General features: G+C 36.7%; 1 protein-coding gene across 3 annotated transcripts in view; it reads right to left on the reverse strand.

The window, feature by feature from the left end:
- The window catches only part of TRPC6 (transient receptor potential cation channel subfamily C member 6), a 140,759-nt gene that overhangs the window by 19,695 nt on the left and 102,492 nt on the right, over positions 1 to 18,572 (reverse strand). For all 3 annotated transcript variants that reach the window (XM_025358518.1, XM_025358517.1, XM_025358516.1), the window contains 5 exons: positions 13,666 to 13,882; positions 7,022 to 7,255; positions 4,317 to 4,581; positions 2,916 to 3,111; positions 1,969 to 2,172 (listed from right to left, as the gene is read on the reverse strand). In XM_025358518.1, coding sequence (XP_025214303.1) covers positions 1,969 to 2,172; positions 2,916 to 3,111; positions 4,317 to 4,581; positions 7,022 to 7,255; positions 13,666 to 13,882 — 1,116 coding nt within the window. The remainder of the gene's footprint in view (positions 1 to 1,968; positions 2,173 to 2,915; positions 3,112 to 4,316; positions 4,582 to 7,021; positions 7,256 to 13,665; positions 13,883 to 18,572) is intronic.

Genomic DNA, 18,572 nt, shown 5'->3' on the forward strand with positions numbered 1-18,572 from the left:
TCGGCCGGGCGCGGTGGCTCAAGCCTGTAATCCCAGCACTTTGGGAGGCCGAGATGGGCGGATCACGAGGTCAGGAGATCGAGACCATCCTGGCTAACCCGGTGAAACCCTGTCTCTACTAAAAAAAAAAAAAAAAAAAAAAAAAAACTAGCCGGGCGAGGTGGCGGGCGCCTGTAGTCCCAGCTACTCGGGAGGCTGAGGCAGGAGAATGGCTTAAACCCGGGAGGCGGAGCTTGCAGTGAGCTGAGATCCGGCCACTGCACTCCAGCCTGGGCGACAGAGCGAGACTCCGCCTCAAAAAAAAAAAAAAAAAAAAAAATCATAACTACATTGAAACAAAGCTTTAAAATTCTCAAAGTACTTTTATATACTTATTTGAGTTGATCTTCAGGATGTAGATATAATTTTTTTCACATATTACAGTTGAGGAAACTAGAACTCAGAGAATGTGTTACTTACTTGAGAACCCTAAATAGTAAATGGTAAACAGTGCAAGAATTACAACATTTTCCTTTTATTTAATGATAGAATCTTATTGCAAGGAAACTTTATAATCATTTGGTCCAATTGCCCACGCAGTGTAAAAAGGAAAAATCTTCAATAAATTCCCACTGTCAGCCATCTGGCATTTATTGACTGCTTACAATGGTGGGAAGCTCACTACTTTGAAAGGCAGCCCACTCTTCTGTTGGGCAGATTTTCTTGTTAAAAGTTTGTTCTTATATCGAATTAAAATTTAACTATTTGTGGCCGGGCACGGTGGCTCACGCCTGTAATCCCAGCACTTTGGGAGGCTGAGGCGGGCGGATCACGAGGTCAAGAGATAAGAGACCATCCTGGCTAACACGGTGAAACCCCGTCTCTACTAAAAAATACAAAAAATTAACCAGGTGTGGTGGCAGGCGCCTGTAGTCCCAGCTGCTGGGGAGGCTGAGGCAGGAGAATGGCGTGAACCATGACAGAGCAAGACTCCGTCTCAAAAAAAAAAATTAACTATTTAAATTTTTTGCCCGTTGCTTTTCTTCCCATTTTTGAAAAACAAGTATACTTCCTAAAGATGGAAATTACAAAGATATTTTTAGTCAATTTCAATCTTCCTTTTTCAGAAGAAACAGCCAGCTCCTTCAGTTCTCCCTCATATGACACCGTATCCCTATGTGTCCCATTCTGGCCTTCCCCTGGATGCACCTGGTATCTCAGTGTTCCTTCTGAGTATAGTGGTCTGTGCTCAGCAGAGATCTTTGCACAGCATAACCCCTCACCTTCCACCTCCAGTTAGACAAAATTCCACATGTTCTCTAAACGTATCTGAACATGCTGTGATCGCCCTACTGCCTCATCTAAGCACTAAATCTTTTTATTCTTTTTAAAGATTGCATCGCCTTGTGGGATTATTGTTTTCAATCAATATCCTTAGCTCTTTCTTTCTTGAACTACTTATTGCCAAGTCTGGTCCCCTAAATTACATGTGAGCAACTGATTTCTGAACTTTTCAACATAGAAGTTATCTAAGAGTTAATCAAGCTGCCCCCCAGTCATAACGAGCTGCTGCTGATTTACCCGGCTCTATAAATTGAAGGAGAAGTGAGGGACATGTAGCCCCAAAAGCAAAAAAGCAGCCCAGAATAGCTCTTCTTTCAGTACTCGCTCCAGATAACATATTATTTTAGTTATATTTCATGAATTTTTCTTACATTCTTTTAAGTAGGAAATGTCCAGTGTGCTCATGTTGAACAGACACAAGCCAAAGGACTGTGCTGTGTGCATGTGGGAATGAATGGACAAGTCATCAGGAACCGATTCTCTTTAAAGGGATGTGGCACATGTAACAAACCTGCACGTTGTGCACATGTACCCTAGAACAAAGTATAATAATAGTAAAAAAAAAAAAAAAAAAGGGATGTGGCACAATGGTTACAGTAGTCTCAGCATTAAAGAATACAATTATACATTATCAAGCTAAGTTACCTTGTTCATCTCTGCATCTTCCTGGAAACCTTTTTTATGACCCTGGAACAGCTCAGAAATCCATTTTTTAAGCTTCAGTAAGAGATAAAACAGGGACTTTGGACTTGGCACCAGATTGAAAGGTACAGGAAGTGTTCTCCCCTCCTCAAAGTAGGAGAACCAGAGTTTGGCTCTTGCAAATTTCCATTCCACGTCGGCGTCATCCTATACAAATACACATGACAGGTCAGCAAGGAAATGCATAAACAGAATTACTGGGATGCTTTTACCATTGTGTGGCTAGATGGAGGACAATGCCTATAAACATTCCCAGACCCCAATGATCATTCCAAGATTTTTTCAAAACGTTAACATTCTATTCACACACTCTTTCTTAAATTTGTCTAAAATTTTGACAGTTGTACAAGACTGTGAATCTCCAAGTTCCCATGTGTTTATAAATACCTGATAGATATAAATGTATTTTCCTACGTTCTGAAAAACGCTATGAAAAATTATTATTTTATCCCACAATATCCCACTCATTTATTTGGGACACAGAGAAAGATTTCTGGAATAAAAATTTACACTATTAATCTCAACTTGAGAAAAGGTCAATTTTGAATATCACTCAAAAAAGACTTGGAGAATAATAGTATTCATAAGTAGTAATTTTTTGAATAAAATATAAATTCATGCTGATATAGTATTTCTAAAGTTTTTTTATTAAATCGATATCAAATCAGCATTTCTGCTTCTTATGCCTTACTGCCCCATGACACCTTATTGATGTTGCATGTGGAAGCAAAGAGTTAAAATTTTCCAGATTACTGGTCAAACGAGTGTATAAAACAGGGAATGAACAAAGGGGGAAGAGCAATCCATACTTTCATCCTCTTTGCTGAGTTAGTCCTTGGAATAATTAAAACATGTAGGCACAAATGATAACAATGTATTGAAGATTATACCTCAATTTCCTGGAATGAACTGTTGATCATGGCAATTAACATATTGAGCAAAACAATGACCATTGTGACATTATAGACTCCATAAAGAACGTAACCAATGTTTTCAATGAATTTGTGGTTATAGTTGATGACCACTGATTTCACTTCAGAAAGTCCAAATATAGCCCAGAACAGTGTCTTAAAACTCTCTTCAACTCTGGGGAAAAATAAAAGAAATAAAGTGTATAAGTAAATAACAATATTACCGTAATAAAAGTGAGTTGATTTAGTGTCTTTGCAAATTACTATTTATTAAAAAAAAAAAATCTTCACTTCTCGGAAGCTCACTTTTTTCTGTAAAATGGTTACAATAGGATTGCTGCAAGGATGGGGTAATATTGTGCATATGAAGTACATAATCGTAACTCAATAAACACATAAAAAGCACTCAATAAATGCTATTAACATAATTTCTAACCACAGATATGAACACTTAAATAATCCATAGCTTTGGCAATGGAATTGTTAAATGTACTACTTTAAAATAACATAGTTTGTTAGAATCCTTTTAGTTTTCCTGCTGATCTATACTTCTACTCATATCCAATAAATAATAATCATATGCATCTTAATGGAAAATATAACAATATAAACAGACAATGTTACCAAAATCACTGACATGTCTTAGGTAGGAATTTCAATGCTGTAGGCCTAATTATTGACCAAAGCTAAGGCAATTTGCTTAATTTAGGTGGTTACATTTCCCTGGCAAACTGTATTTCAGAGAAATATGGAAAACAGTAGGCTTATGTTTCAGTTGTTGCTTCTCATTGTAACACTGCAGACCTAATATTTAAATAATCTATTCCAAACACACTTTATTTAAAAAAAAAAAAACATGTGTCCATGGTGAACATAAGTCAAAACTCTTGTCACTATTGATAAGTCAGATCCACTCAGTAATAAGATCTGAGCAATTCAATTAGGAAAGCAGCTGTTTTCATAGTTAGTGTCCCCAGGAGTCCCCTGTAAGCAGGAGGGTAAGGGAGTTCAGAGCAACAGATCCTAGAGTCAGCAACCAAGGGTTACACCCTGGCTGTTCCACATACAGCTATGGAATATTCGGCAAATTACTTAATTTTTGCGAATTTCAGTTTCCTCTTGGTGAAATAGAGATAATAAAGGGAGGCATGCAAGGTATTTACCTGGCTCTAAAAATGTTAGTTATTATTTAATATTAGAAAGGTTCCTACATTTTAGAGTCCCTCCAACTCATTTTTAAAATCCCCTCATTTTGCAAGAGGAACTAGAGATGAAGTCTTTACCAAAACATTATTTATCCCATGGACTTACATAAACACTGTTAAACTAATATTTATTTAATTTGCAGTAACTATGATCAAAACATCTGAGATCACATACGTTGTGAAGGCTTCATTTTGTTTTGCACCAATGTAGTAGGAGTAGAGGTTGAACATTCCAATCATAAAGGCCACAAACACCATAATGAATATGACCATGAACTTGAAGATGTCTTTGACTGTTCTTCCAAGTGATATCTGCAGAGGTCCAAAGCTTTCATTTGCTGGCAAAATATAAGCTATCCTAGAGAAACTTAAAACTACAGCAATTGCATAAAGACCTTCAGATATTATTTGAGGATCAGAGGGGTCCCACTTTATCCTGGCTAGGAAAAAGCAAAGATAAAGAGTTGTGTGAGTTTCTTCAAGTTGTTTATTTAGGTAACTTCTTTTTCTGTGAAAGAAATATAGTTACATTAGAATCCAGTTTTCGAATGGAAGTCTCTTATCTTAAAGGGCTTCTTAAGTGTCTGCTATATTTGAGCTTCTTAGTTTATTGAGAACATGACTCTCCTGGTTTGCTAGCAATTTCCCATAAGGGGATAGCATAATAGTTAAGAGTTCAGACTATAGACTCAGTATCTGTAAAAGTTCATGTATATATATCTACGCACATACACGTATATCAAAGAACTTACAAAACTACTTCTCTTAGTTTTGTTTCCCGATTTTTGAAAATGAGACAATGTCCCCTCTAACTCTCTTGTCTTTGTGAGAATTCAATAAGTCAGCATATGTTCCGTGTTTAGCAAGTGCCTGGCACTTAATAAATGGTAGTGTTTATTATTCAGTCTTAAACTATAATTACACTATAATTTTAGGCTTTTAGCATATTTGTAGTCATTTAAATTTATTAGGAGTAACTTTTATTGGACACTCAAGTCTATTTTTACCATAAAATGTAGCAATTATTCACTTATGATTTTTTCTGGCATTATTACATCAGGTCATCAAAAATGCAATTAAGAAACCATTATGAAGAAAAATACAAAACAGTGTGTAAGAAAGGGGAAAAACATAATTACAAATTTGAATTTGCTTATTTGTTGAGAAGTGGAATTAGGAAAGGATAACAAGAAACTAATAAAAGCAGTTTCCTTTTTTATAGTGCTTTGAATATAAGTATTATCTACAAATAGCTTTGAATTTTTTTAATTAAGTGCATTTTTAAAAATCTTTCATTAAAATAAACATTAATAATAATGGAGCCCTTATGTGATATTGCCAATAAACTCACAAGTGAATGTTAACTAATTTCTTATCAGAGGGTTTGAAATGAGTATTCAAAGGGAATATATTTTCCCCATCCAGGTTTCTACGAGGTGGTAGTCTCCTTAAGTAAATAACTGAACCAGTTTCCATCTCTTAGTCACTTTCTTCCTGGAAAGCTGGAACGACTTATCTGATTGCTCAATTGGGATGAATAACTGGGCATAGCTGGCTCAGCATTGCCTTCTCTGTCCTGGGAATTCTCCTCTGGTCATCCATGGAGCTGCCATCCTCTTTTAGTGGGGAGGACTGCCCTGGTCCATTGCTATCTAGAAATTGGAGGATATATCTGCCTAATTCTGGGGTTCAGTATTACTGAACCCATTAGCTAATAGACTCAGACCTATGTCATCCACCCCGGATTTTATCAGTGTTAGAGGTGATGATCTGGCCTCCATATTAATGTCTTGTTTTATTTCTCAACTAATTTTAAGACTGGTTGGGAAGCAGTGGTGTTATTGACTGGGGAACCTCTCAGAGATCCCAACAATTCCTTTGTTTTCAAATACTTTTTATATATCTTAAATGCAAATGGCACTCAAATGTGAACTTTATTATATGTATTTATGGGGCACAACTTGATGTTTTCATATGTGTCCGTCTACACTGTGCAAAGATTAAATGAAGCTAATTAACATATTCATCACCTCGCATACATTTTTGTGGTAAGAACATTTAAAATTTACTCTCTTAGGAATTTTCAAGTATACAGTACATGATGATTAACTCTAGCCACCATACTGTATATCTCCAGAACTTATTCACCCTAACTGTGTACCCTTTGTAAACTTTGTACCTTTGACCAACATCTCCCCATTTTGTGCCCCTTAACCCAGCCCCTACAACCACCATTACCTTCTATCTCTTTAAGTTTGACTTTTTTTAGATTCTACAAATAAGTAAGATCATATACCATTTGTCTTTCTGTGCCTGCCTTATTTCACTCAGCATAATGTCATCCAAATTCATTCATGTTGTTACAAATAACAGGATTTTCTTCTTTTAAAAGTTGGAATAGTATTCCATTGCACATATATATACACACACACATATATGTGTGTATATCCGTATACATATATATACACATATGTATATATCCATATACATATATACACACGTATATATGTATACAGAGAGAGAGATACAGATAGCTAGCTAGCTAGATCAAATGTGAACTATTTTTAGTTTAAAAAAAAAAGAGGGAAAAATAAATCCAGGACATAAGACATGTATTCTCAATGAAGTTTGGTAACTAGCCAATTGATCCAAGAGATAAAGGGAGATGGGTCTTGTGATTAAGAGAGTTTTCCAGGGAGTAGAAAAATCAAAGGAAGAAGCGGAAAGCATGCTTCCTCACATATAGATGCTCATTCTTCAGATACAGATGTTGGAAACGAACAATTTTATGAGAATTGGGCAGTAACCAAACTACTACTGACACCTGTTTTACAAGAAAATTCTACATTTTTAATTATATTGACTCTACTGTAAACTCACCCAAATTGTAGTATTTCACATTGTCTCCCAATGTTACTTTCGTCAAGTCCTTCAAAGTGTCATTTGCGTCAATGATGCTCTGGGCTTTGGAAGCATGCCAAAATGCCATGAATCTTGCAATGAATGATGCTGCAAAAATTGCTAACATACCAAAATCAAGCATATTCCACAACTCAAACAAATATTCCTTGGGGCCTTGAGTCCAAATTTCTTTACATTCAGCCCATATCATGCCTGTATCAGAAAGGGGTTAAAATATCAATTCAATTGCATTCAGTCTTAGCTGTTCTTTAAAACAAAATATGTTTGAAAGGTCTCAGCCTGACATTACAAAACCCTTCAAAATTTGGCCCCAGCCTGCCGTCCCACCATAATTCCCATATCCTCACAAATATCATAGTCCAGAAATATCAGTGCATACCTGAAAGCAATTTGACAAAGTTCATTGAACACCTTAAAATAACAAATGTCCTGCTGATCAATTAATTCCACACATAAAAATATATTTAAAAGATGATTATTGTAGGATACTTTATAATAACCCAAACACACCCACACACTCAAAATAGAAGTAAAATGGAAGTGGGACTTCCACAGATGGAGTATTATGAAGCCATTTAATGTGATATTTTATTAATTACCATGGGACAGTGACCATGAGAATGTGCCTCAGTGACATTCAACTATAGGAATTTGATTGGTCACAGGCCTCACCTACTGTCTTCTGAAAACCACTGCCATTTTTGTCCAAGGCCATGTCTCCCCCAGGCTGCTCTCATCCAATTACTGAGGGTACCTCTTCTTGGGAGACATGGGACTCTTCTGATGGCTGACTTTGGCTCAAGGATTCATGACAGCCTTGCCAAGCTTTCCTTAGACTGTGTAAAGATCTAGGATGCTTCTACTCAACCTTCCTGCCTTCTCTCTGTCCCTTGGGGTTTGACTTATAGCCCTGCCTGAGAGCCTTTGAGACCTTTCTCAGCTTTCTCACCATTTCCTCTCACAAGAAATGTTCCTTAATAAAATTTCCATTTCCCTTAATAAACCTGTTGAACATTTCATCTTTGTGCCTGCTTCTTGGAGGACCTGGACTAACATACATTGCAAAAACCTTTATATTGTAATGCTAAGTAAAAATGTTTCAAATGTTATGTTATGATGTATGGTTTATATTTAAAACCAGCACAGTGAAAGCCTAGATGGGATGACACGAACTTATTAATAGTAGTTGCCTTTTTCTGGTGGAATTATTAATAGTACTGCCTATTTCTTCAAAATTTTAGTGTAGTATTTAGGAACACTGGATTTGAGGAATTTAGGTACACAGGCTACCATGGATTTGAGAATTTGTTCTTCCATTTGTCAGTTATGAAGTCTTTGATAAGGTATTTAAACTATCTAAAACTCAGGTTGTAAAATGGAAATGATATTGGTTCATTCCCGCCTCACTGGATTGTTATGAGCCTTAAACAAAATAGTTCATGTGAAATACACAGCTCAGTGTCTGGCACTTGGAAAAAATTATGACTAACGTTTACTGAGTGCTTACTATTTAAAATTTTCCACGATTGGCACATGTATGTTTTTCTTAATTTGAAGAATCCCACTTTTTTAATTAAAAAGAAGTTGCTTTATCACTATTAAGATACTCTACTCTGACATCCTGTCTCCTTCTGGAGCCATCTGGAGAATACAACCCAAACTCCAACAACGGATCAAAACTTGTCACCATCAAGAAGTCCTTCACAGCCTCGAGTTGAAATTAACCTTTTACTCTCAGCAACCACCTGCCTCAAATACTCACAGTGGTCCTAAATGTCAATCACAGAACCTGCTATACGAATAGCTGCAGAGCCCTGTGGGGATTAAGGAAACACCCCATCTCTAATCTCCAAGAGCACATCATGTGCCTTTTCTTAAAGCCAGTATTCAATGCAACATAGAAGATACGGATTTAAGAGAAGACTTCATTACTTATTTTGAGTTATTTCAAGTTAAGAGGGGACTAGGATTGATTTAATATAAAATCTGGGGGATCAAATTTGTGACAGGAAATACGGCAGTTTTTTCCCCCACTGTGGTCACCGGGTTCCTGTCAGCCTCACTAGGAGATGAGGATGGTTCAGAGTAACAAGCATGGGGACTAAAGGGACATTTGAACTCATGCAGCCTAGTTTTCAAAACTTCCCTTCCTCTTGTTCCTCCCACTTCTCCCTCTTCTTTTCTCTTTCTCTAAGAAGTAGAATTCATGGCACCAATGATGTCTTCCTGAAACTTAAAAACTAAAACAAGTAAGTGAGCTGTTCTGCTCAAAGGAAAAGTTCCTGTCTCATTTGTCCTGAGGACCCCTGAGAGCTGCCAAGGAGAGTTTGAAATCCCGCATCAAGTCCAAGCTCGCGGCAAGCAGGAGACTTCACAGGGATCAGGCCTGATCAAGCCTCTGCTCATACAGATCTTGCAATAAGGTGCTTCGCTAATTCTGAAGGCTGCTCATCCCACTGTTGAATTTTCAGAATATTCCTTCAACGTGGATGCAGTGGTTCTATTTTTGCCCTCTAGAGAGGTAGCAAATGAGTCAGCTCCCTCTGCCTTCAAATTTATTTTTACAAAAAAACAACCAAAAAACCTACCTGTGTGCTCATTAAATCTGTTTTTCTCTAGCAGAGGCAGGTTAAACATGAAACTGAAGCTTCAAGATGTCTTTACTTGCCCAGGCTTCTTCTAAGTCCTCCCTTTGTCTTCTTTTTCTCTAAATGGGGCCCTCTGAATAAACAAGCCTCAGATTCCACTGGGTCTTACCCCGTGCCTCACCCTCTAGGGTAAGCTTCCCCAGCCCCTCAAGTGCTGTTCTGAGAACGACTCACTCTCCAAACTGCTGTTGTGCTTGAAATGCTCCTTAGTTTGCCAACTGGCTGCACGGGGCACTAGGGGCCTGCAGATGTGGTCTGGCCATTGGGTAATTACTGCCCTCAACTGCCATCCTCTCCTTCTGTTGAAGAGTCAGCCCAGGACTGCATCTGCTTTCTCAGCAGCTCAGACTGACCATTAAGTGACAAGTGCTCCTAAGGCCCTTTTCACAAGTGTCTTCAAGCATGTCCGCCTCCCTGTGTTCCTGCTATACGTCCTCTCATTGATTTGAGCTCACTGTTCTGCCTTGTCAGCATCTCCTGACACATCAGTTTTGTCATTTAGCCTTTCAACTTTCTGTCAACTAAACATTAGATAAATCTGCTTTGTGACTAACAGTGTTGTCCTCTCCCTCAAGCCCACATAACACACCCAACACCTCATCTAAGTAGGCCACTTCTTATTAACATTTCCAGAAAGTACAACAACTTTCTTTCAAGAATAACTTTAAAAAAAATACCAGTGTCAGAAACGGAACCAGGAATCTAACATATGCTACAAAAGCATCAGCTGCCCTGACTTGTTCATTATTTTCCCTTTAAATAAACACTGTTAGCTAGTCTCTGAAGTCAAATACAAAGACTGGTGGGACAAAAGTTACAAGGAAATTGCTTTTGATTAAAGCCTCATTTAATATTCCTGCGTTAGGTTTCTAAGTGAAAAAGGAAAAAATATATATAAAGTTTAAAATAAAACTCAGACAGCCGGGCACGGTGGCTCATGCCAGTAATCCCAGCATTTTGGGAGGCTGAGGTGAGTGGATCACCTGAGTTTGGGAGTTCCAGAGCAGCTGGACCAACATGGAGAAACCACGTCTTTATTAAAAATACAAAATTAGCCAGGTGTGGTGGTGCATGCCTGTAGTCCCAGCTACTCGGGAGGCTGAGACAGGAGAATTGCTTGAACCCGGGAGGTGGAGTCTGCGGTGAGCCAAGATCGCGCCATTGCACTCCAACCTGGGCAGCTAGTGTGAAACTCCGTTTCAAAATAAATAAAACTAAGACTAGTATGAGGAGGATAATTTATGGTAAAGAATAAAATGAACATGTTATGTAAAACATAACTCACTGAACTCGTGCAGTCTAGTTGTTTTCAAAGCTTTTCATTCCTCCAGCCCCAGGCATGATCTTCCTTCTGTATCCTCCCTCTTAGAGACTGTAGTCACTACCTACTGATCCAAGGCAGAACTAGCAGCTCCTCCCTTCTGATGTGCAGTAATCACCAAGTTGTTTGGGGTTTACCTTTTAGGGTGCTCTCAAGTTTATATGTATTTTTATATGTAAAATATAATATGTTCAATTTATTATTTGCCATAAATCATTCTCCTCATACCCCTCTATATAAAATTTAATTTTTAAAATTATTTACCCCTTATAGAAAATTTAATTTTTCAAAGTTTCATCTTGTCCTAAAACAGTCATGTTTTGCCTAATAGGAAATAGCACTCCTATGTAAAAGTGACATATAAACAGTGAAAAGTTGAATAATAATTATAATTTTCTGAAATTTCTTGAACATGTCCATCGTGCCAAGTACTGTATTATTTACCTTACATGTACTAACACATAAAAAATAAACTATGAGACATGGGCTTTTAGTTTAACAAGATAAAGGCCATGCAAAAGTGATTGTTTATTCTTATTTTAAATCAGACATTAGAAGTGAAATATAATTTCTTTTTATAGCCTCATCAATTAAATTAGAAAAGAATTAGAATAAAATCAAAGCCATCTTCTGTGTCCAAGATTTATCATTACTTTGGTGATACAATTCACATTTTATGCCTCTATCCTTATTTTTCCCTAAAACATATTCAGGAAATGAAGTGATTTGAAAGTTTTGAATAACTCAAATGCTATTGAATTACATTTAAAATATTCCTATGGTAATTTGAAAAATGCTTCTTAATATTTTGATTGATCATCTCATCAAGCTCCAGCATGAAACCAAGAAGACATGTCCTGCCTTAGAAGTGATACAAAACTGACAATGCTTCTCCAGGTCCCTAAAGAGGGAGATGGGATGTTATGGGGGGAATGGAGAAGTCTATGGATTATTAAAGGATTTATATGAAAACCCCTGAGCCTAATTTTCTTTACATCTTACATATGTTAACCCGAGGTAATTTTATGCATAGTCAGGGCCTTAAGTACCATCTGGAATTGAGGATTGCTAGAACTTTACTCAAAACCCAAATACTCCCAGGGATCATACTTTATATTACTGAACGGACATTTCCACTTTGAAATTCCATGGGCACTTCAAAGTCAATCATAACCTAAACTTTATCAGCTTTTCATTCCTCCAGTCCCAGGCATGGTCTTCCTTCTGTATTCTCCCTCTTAGAGACTGTAGTCACTACCTACTGATCCAAGGCAGAATCCACAGCTCTCCCTTCTGAGGTGCAATAATCACCAAGTTGTTTGGGGTTTACCTATTAGGGTGCTCTCAAGTCCTTTCCCCTAGCTCCTGAGCTCCAGGCCTCATCCTCCTAGCAGGGAGCACTTCCACTGAGTCTCAGCCTCTGGACTCTTTTAAGCCACCCTCTATTTCACAACCACTGTGACCTTTCTAAAACATGATCAGATCAGTTCACCAATTGCTGAAAAGCATCCTCTAGCCATTTCTCCACCCTTATCTCCCATCACTCACATCCATAAATGCACCTTGACTCCTTCTCTGCCTAACTCATCATATTCCACGTGTGCCAGGTGTTGCCGTAGTCTCACATCTCTAATGTTCCCGTGCCTTGTAGTATCCTTGTCCCCCAAACAGGTCTAGTTAACATTCTCTTATCCTCAAAGTATCAAATTGAAGGTACTGTCCAGGAAGGGCTTCTTGCCCCTTCCACTTCACAGCCCACCTCAGATTTAGATACTCCCCATCTGTGTATGTTCATAATATCCCAATAACTCCTCAGTTATAGCATTTGTCACATTGAGTTTCAATTATTGATTTACTTACTGACCTGCCTCCCAGACTTAACTTCCTTGAGCACAGGCACTATGTCTCATTCACTTTAGTATCCTCATTACTTAACAAAGGCACTTAACAGTCACTGGATTTATTTATTCATAAATGTCTAATTGAAATATCTTTCTTGTTTGTATTATATTTAATGCTACATGTACGATTGATTCTTAAGACAAATAGTATAGCAACTAAGACCATATTCCTTCTCTTCCACTTACCACCCAGGAGTCCTAAAGAAAGTTACTTGATCCTTACATAAATCCTATAAAACAGATGTGATTATACATTATAGATTAGAAATCTGAGGTGCAGAGAAATGATGTGATTTGATGTCTATAAAGTGCTTGGAATAATTCTTGGCACATAATAAATGTTCAATAAATGCAAGTGTCTATTAGCTTCAATTCCTGTCAAATCTCAATGGAAAATTGTGGTTGTGTTGAAGCTTGAAATCACAGCTCTCTCTCGAAATATGAATGGCATAATAGCTTTGTGTCACTGGTGGGGTGTGATTGATAATATCCTGTTGGTTTTCTTCCTGGGTTTTCCTTGGAAATGCAAAAAAACGCACAGCATGTGAGAAGACTATGGCACCGATAATGAACCCAAGGAACTGTACTTTAAGAACACAAAGAAAATTATGATGTGCGGTGCATTGTATCATGCTGCATACATTTGTATAACTGATGTGTGAAAGAATCAGTGTCATTCAGTCCAACTGCTAAGACTGCAAAGAAAAAACATGACAGAAAATCAGTCTTTACCTATTACCCAGGATATAATGAGCATCTCCATCCATGAGAAGCAGGATGTTTTCATCCTGAACAGCTGTTTTGCATTATCTGTGCTGGTTTCATTAGGAAGGAGTTTTGTGCCTTCAAATCTGTCAGCTGCATTCATGACAAGCAGTCCCAGAAAAATGGTGAAGGAGGCTGCGTGTGCTACAAACTTCATGAATGGTCCACGCATTATCTTCCCCATCTGCCACAACACACACCAAAAGAAAATCTTAACTTTGTTTTGTACGCTTTGCAAAGCCCACATACATACATGCAAGAATAAACATCTGCATATTCCAACCATCTCCTAATTGTTTATATTTATGCAATTCGTGATAGAGTAATATCTTTATGCTGTTATAAAATTTTGTTCACATTCCTCACCTACATGTGCTGATGTTCTTGATTAATAACGAAATACATGTGTTTTTCTAATAAACGATATTTAAATTCTTAAAATATATAATATTGTTGACAAAATATGGAGCATAATAATGTCAGCATTATTCATATAAAGCAACTAATTTAGTGGGCCTGAGGTATTGAGGAAGTGGCAATGAAAATATGAAACTGAGTCTACTTTGCAAGGTATAGAACCTTGGTGGGTGTCCTCACATATACTCCATTGACAGGCATGCAATTGAGGCCTGAGTGGATGTTGCTATTTTGGTGATCTTGTAAATGCAGTAAAAGTCATGAGTACCAAGAAGAGAACTCCCAACTGAGGACAGGGCAGCAGGGCGGTTCCTATAGTGTACTGGAACAATGTCCTGGAAGGACACTGGATTTAATGTCTAACATTTTAAGTTCAGGTTCCAGTTTCATTCCCTCATTAGCTGAGTGACAATGAGCACATTTCCTAAATTATGTGAAAACCAGATTCTTATATGAAATATGGGGACAATAAAAGCTAGTGTGCCTTTTATAGTATAAGATTAATTTCTGTCTAAGATGTACAGATCTTCACTTCGGCAGAGTGAGGATCTAGGATATGACTCAGGGATCTGGACATCCTCTGAAATGAACAAAACTCAAACTGTGTGTACAGTTTCCCCCGCCCTTTAGAAGATGGTCCATAGCTTTCAACAGCTTTTCAAATGAGTTTATTACCACAGAAAACTTTACAAACTAATAAAATGCAACCAACACTTAGTTGGCACTCTTTTAAGTGCTTTACACTGTTAACTTGTAATCATTACAACAATTCAAAAGGGTAGATGCCCTCAAATGCCCACTTTGGATGAAGAAACTGAGGAAGTGAGGTCAAGAAACTTGTTCAAGGTCACATATCTCATAAGTGGTAGAGCTGGAACTTGGACCCAGGCATTCTTGTCCCTAACTTAATACTTCTATTTGGTTTACAGAATAATTTCATACTTTCTCATCAATGGGCCTACACATGTAAATTATTAGGAATTATCTTTTAAGACTCGGAAAAGATAAATGCTATCGTGGAAGGAAAACAATTGGTGTTCTCTATTTCCATACCTTTATTTGTCTATATGGTTTTCAAAATAATAAAACTTAGAGCTGGAACCAATTAACTTATCTTGACATTCTGAATGTTAGGCCAGAAACAGGAGATATTGTATTGTATCTCTCTCTCTCTCTCACGCTGTGTGTGTGTGTGTGTGTGTGTGTGTGTGCAGTTGTCCCTAGGTATCCATGAGGGATTGGTTCCAGGTCCTTCCATGGATACTAAACTCTGAGGCTACTCACGTTCCTGATATAAAATCATAATATTTACAAATAACCTAGGCATATTTTCTCATATACTTTAATACTGAGATTACTGATATATTATCATGTAAATGCTATGTAAATTTTTGTTACAAGAGACATTTTTAAATTGACATATTTGTACATATTTATGGGGGGTACGCAGTGATGTGTCAATACATACAACATATAGTGATTAGATCAGGGTAATTAGCATAGCCATCATCTCAAACATCTATCATTTCTTTGTGTTGAGAATATTCAATATGCTGTTCATAGAATAATGGCAAAAGAAGTCTGTACCTGTTCAGCACAGACACAATTGTTTTCAAATGTTTTCAATCTGTGGTTTGTTAAATCTACAGATGCAGAACCCACAGTTACAGAGGGCCAAAGAATAGACCTAGACACATAAACATAGACACACACACACACACACACACACACACACACACACACACACACAGAGTTTTAAGCCAATAGATTCTAGGATTGCAGAGCCAATCCAAAGTTACTTTGTAAAAATTTGCTGTAAAAAAATGCTTAGATACTATCACCTATGGAATTGATTTAAATTGTTTTGTTTTAAGATCCTTTTAAAATCTAACTCTCAAGTAATCAAATGATGGCAAAATTAAAACAAATGGTAGAAAAAGTAAGTTTGATTTTCTTCTATTGTCCTTTGCTATTTTTCTTTTTAAATATAAACAATTAAAAATAAACATCAATGTTCTATTTCCATGATGTGTTATACATAAAATTTTAATTCTATAATGTTTTATGTATGATTTGTTTTAACTGTGTATTAAAGTTATTGCAGGAATCCATATCTTTCTCATGGGAAAATCCATTATAAATCCTAAACTATTTCTTTTTAAATTCTCAATTTATTTGACTGGGGAAAACTGGGATTAGAGGCAGTGACTGTTAGTGAAATTCATGAAAATGTTATTTATCACCTGCCTGGTTACAGGAAGAATGAGAAGCAGCTTTCAAGGACATCATACAGTAGAGCATAAGTTAAAATAGAACCAAATAAATAACATAAATAGAAAACATGAGGTTGGGGACATAAAATGGAGTTGAAATAAAGCTATCTACATTATTGATATCTGAAAACTCTGGAACCTTAGTTTAACTGTCCCGAACACCTCTAAAGTCAATCTTCAGTTTTCAGGGCAAGGTGTCTGATCTGTGTGCCTGGCCCCTACCTGGCTTCCCTTCTTCCTCCACTGGCCTACTGACCTTTAGATAATATTACTCTTCCTTTATTTTATTCTAAAGGGAGTGTCAATCCAGGCATCTTCTTCTGCTTATTAAAAGTCTTAGGGTATTTTTAGGTTTGTTTGTTGGTGTTTTCTTGTTTTGTTTTAACAATCAAACAGAAAGCTGGTTGCCTAGAAACTAAAATGGGCATGTTTGAAACCTCATAGCCTTTATTTTTCTTACAAAAGTTGAGAATTATATTTCTCTTTAAACTGAGGGAGATTTTGGCATCTCTCACTAGACTTTAGGAATTGAAGGGAATTACCCTTTTTAGTAAGATTTGCCATCTATATACTCTGGGATATAGACAAATTTCCAAAAAATAATTGTAAAAGAGGAGAGCTAGATGAAGAAATTGAACAACTGATGTACCTGGAAAATTACTGAGGGTAAGCATTGAAATAAATACTTGTCATTAAATATTGTATGTCAGAGTCTTTTTAGGTGTTTATTGATGACTAAATACCTAGCTACTCAACACCACATAGAAATGAAAAAGGTTGAGACTAGCTTAAACTAAAATGATTTGTAATTGCAGTGTGACTATTCTTATTGTAATGAACAAAAACAAGTGATGTTTGGATTACAGTAGAAGAAAGAGGGCAAGTAAAAACAAAAGGGATTTCACAAAGGGGAAAAAAGAACATCAACTTTTGTTTCCTATAGCAAAACCAACTTTAAACAGAAATGGGGACTCAGTCACAGTGCATAGGCCTGCAATTTGATCTTATTGATGTTCACGGATATATTGGAAAATCCAAAATTTTTAAAATATATTTGGAATAAAAGCACCAATTTAGCTGAAGCAATCTCCTCCCACAAAAAAATCCTGTGGCTTGTAAAGCATATTTATGTTCATTACAAATGGAAAACTATAAAATAGATTTTTATCATTATGACTCAAAGGATAAAAACAGTAAAATAGGTATTGGATAGGAGAAAAAAATACCTTGACAATGTCCTTTTAATTTGATTATTTGCCTCAATGTTCATAAACGAGGATGGAAAACAGATGCCAGAAAGAAATATGGCCAGGGAAGAAGAAATAGTAAAGGAAATCAGTTTAATTAGAATTCAATCAAAATTTAAGAAATATGTAACTCTAAGGACTGCCAAAAATAGTCTGCGTCAAAGCACCAGACACTCTGGAATGCATTATGCTTTCGAACACACTGGTTATGGAAAAGGAAAATTATTCAGTTTAGGAAAGAGATTATAATTTAACTGGTCACAGAATGAGAACAGGGATAATTCAAAAACTCCCCCTATTTTAATTCAGTTTAAATCTCGGATGACTCAGGAAATATAAGGAGAAGAAGAAGGAAGAGACTACCTACATAGATATAACTCATGTTCTAGGGAAATACATTTAGAAATGTATTTGTCTAAATTTAAGGGGTACCAGTGCAATTTTGTTACACGACTATACTGCGTAGTGGTGAAGTCCTGGCTTTTAGTGTACCAGTCACTCAAATAATATGCACTGTACCCATTAAATAATGTGTCGCCACCTGTCCCTGTTCTGAGCCCCCACTTTTCTAAGTCTCTGATGTCTATCATTCCACACTCCATGTCCATGTACACACATTATTTTTCCAGGAAAAATCTGTCATTTCTAGTAAAAAGGGGAAACATTTCAACTTTCTAGATGAAAATCTGTACTATAGATGTCATTTCTAGTAAATTGCACTATTTTAATTTTATGTTCTTCGTTTATATTTTACGTATCTAAGATACCAAATTTTGGCCTTGTATATTTTAAGGGGCAAATGTCTATGATGATGGATTTTACTCTCATGAGAAAAACGTCCAGTTTCCTGTAGTTCCTATCATCATCACTAGAAATAATTAGGATGTTTCCACTGTCTAAAATGCTTTGCACAAGCTTTCTAGCATGAGTCATTTTG

The sequence above is a fragment of the Theropithecus gelada genome, chromosome 14, assembly GCF_003255815.1.
Source record: "Theropithecus gelada isolate Dixy chromosome 14, Tgel_1.0, whole genome shotgun sequence".
Taxonomy (NCBI): Eukaryota; Metazoa; Chordata; class Mammalia; order Primates; family Cercopithecidae; genus Theropithecus; species Theropithecus gelada.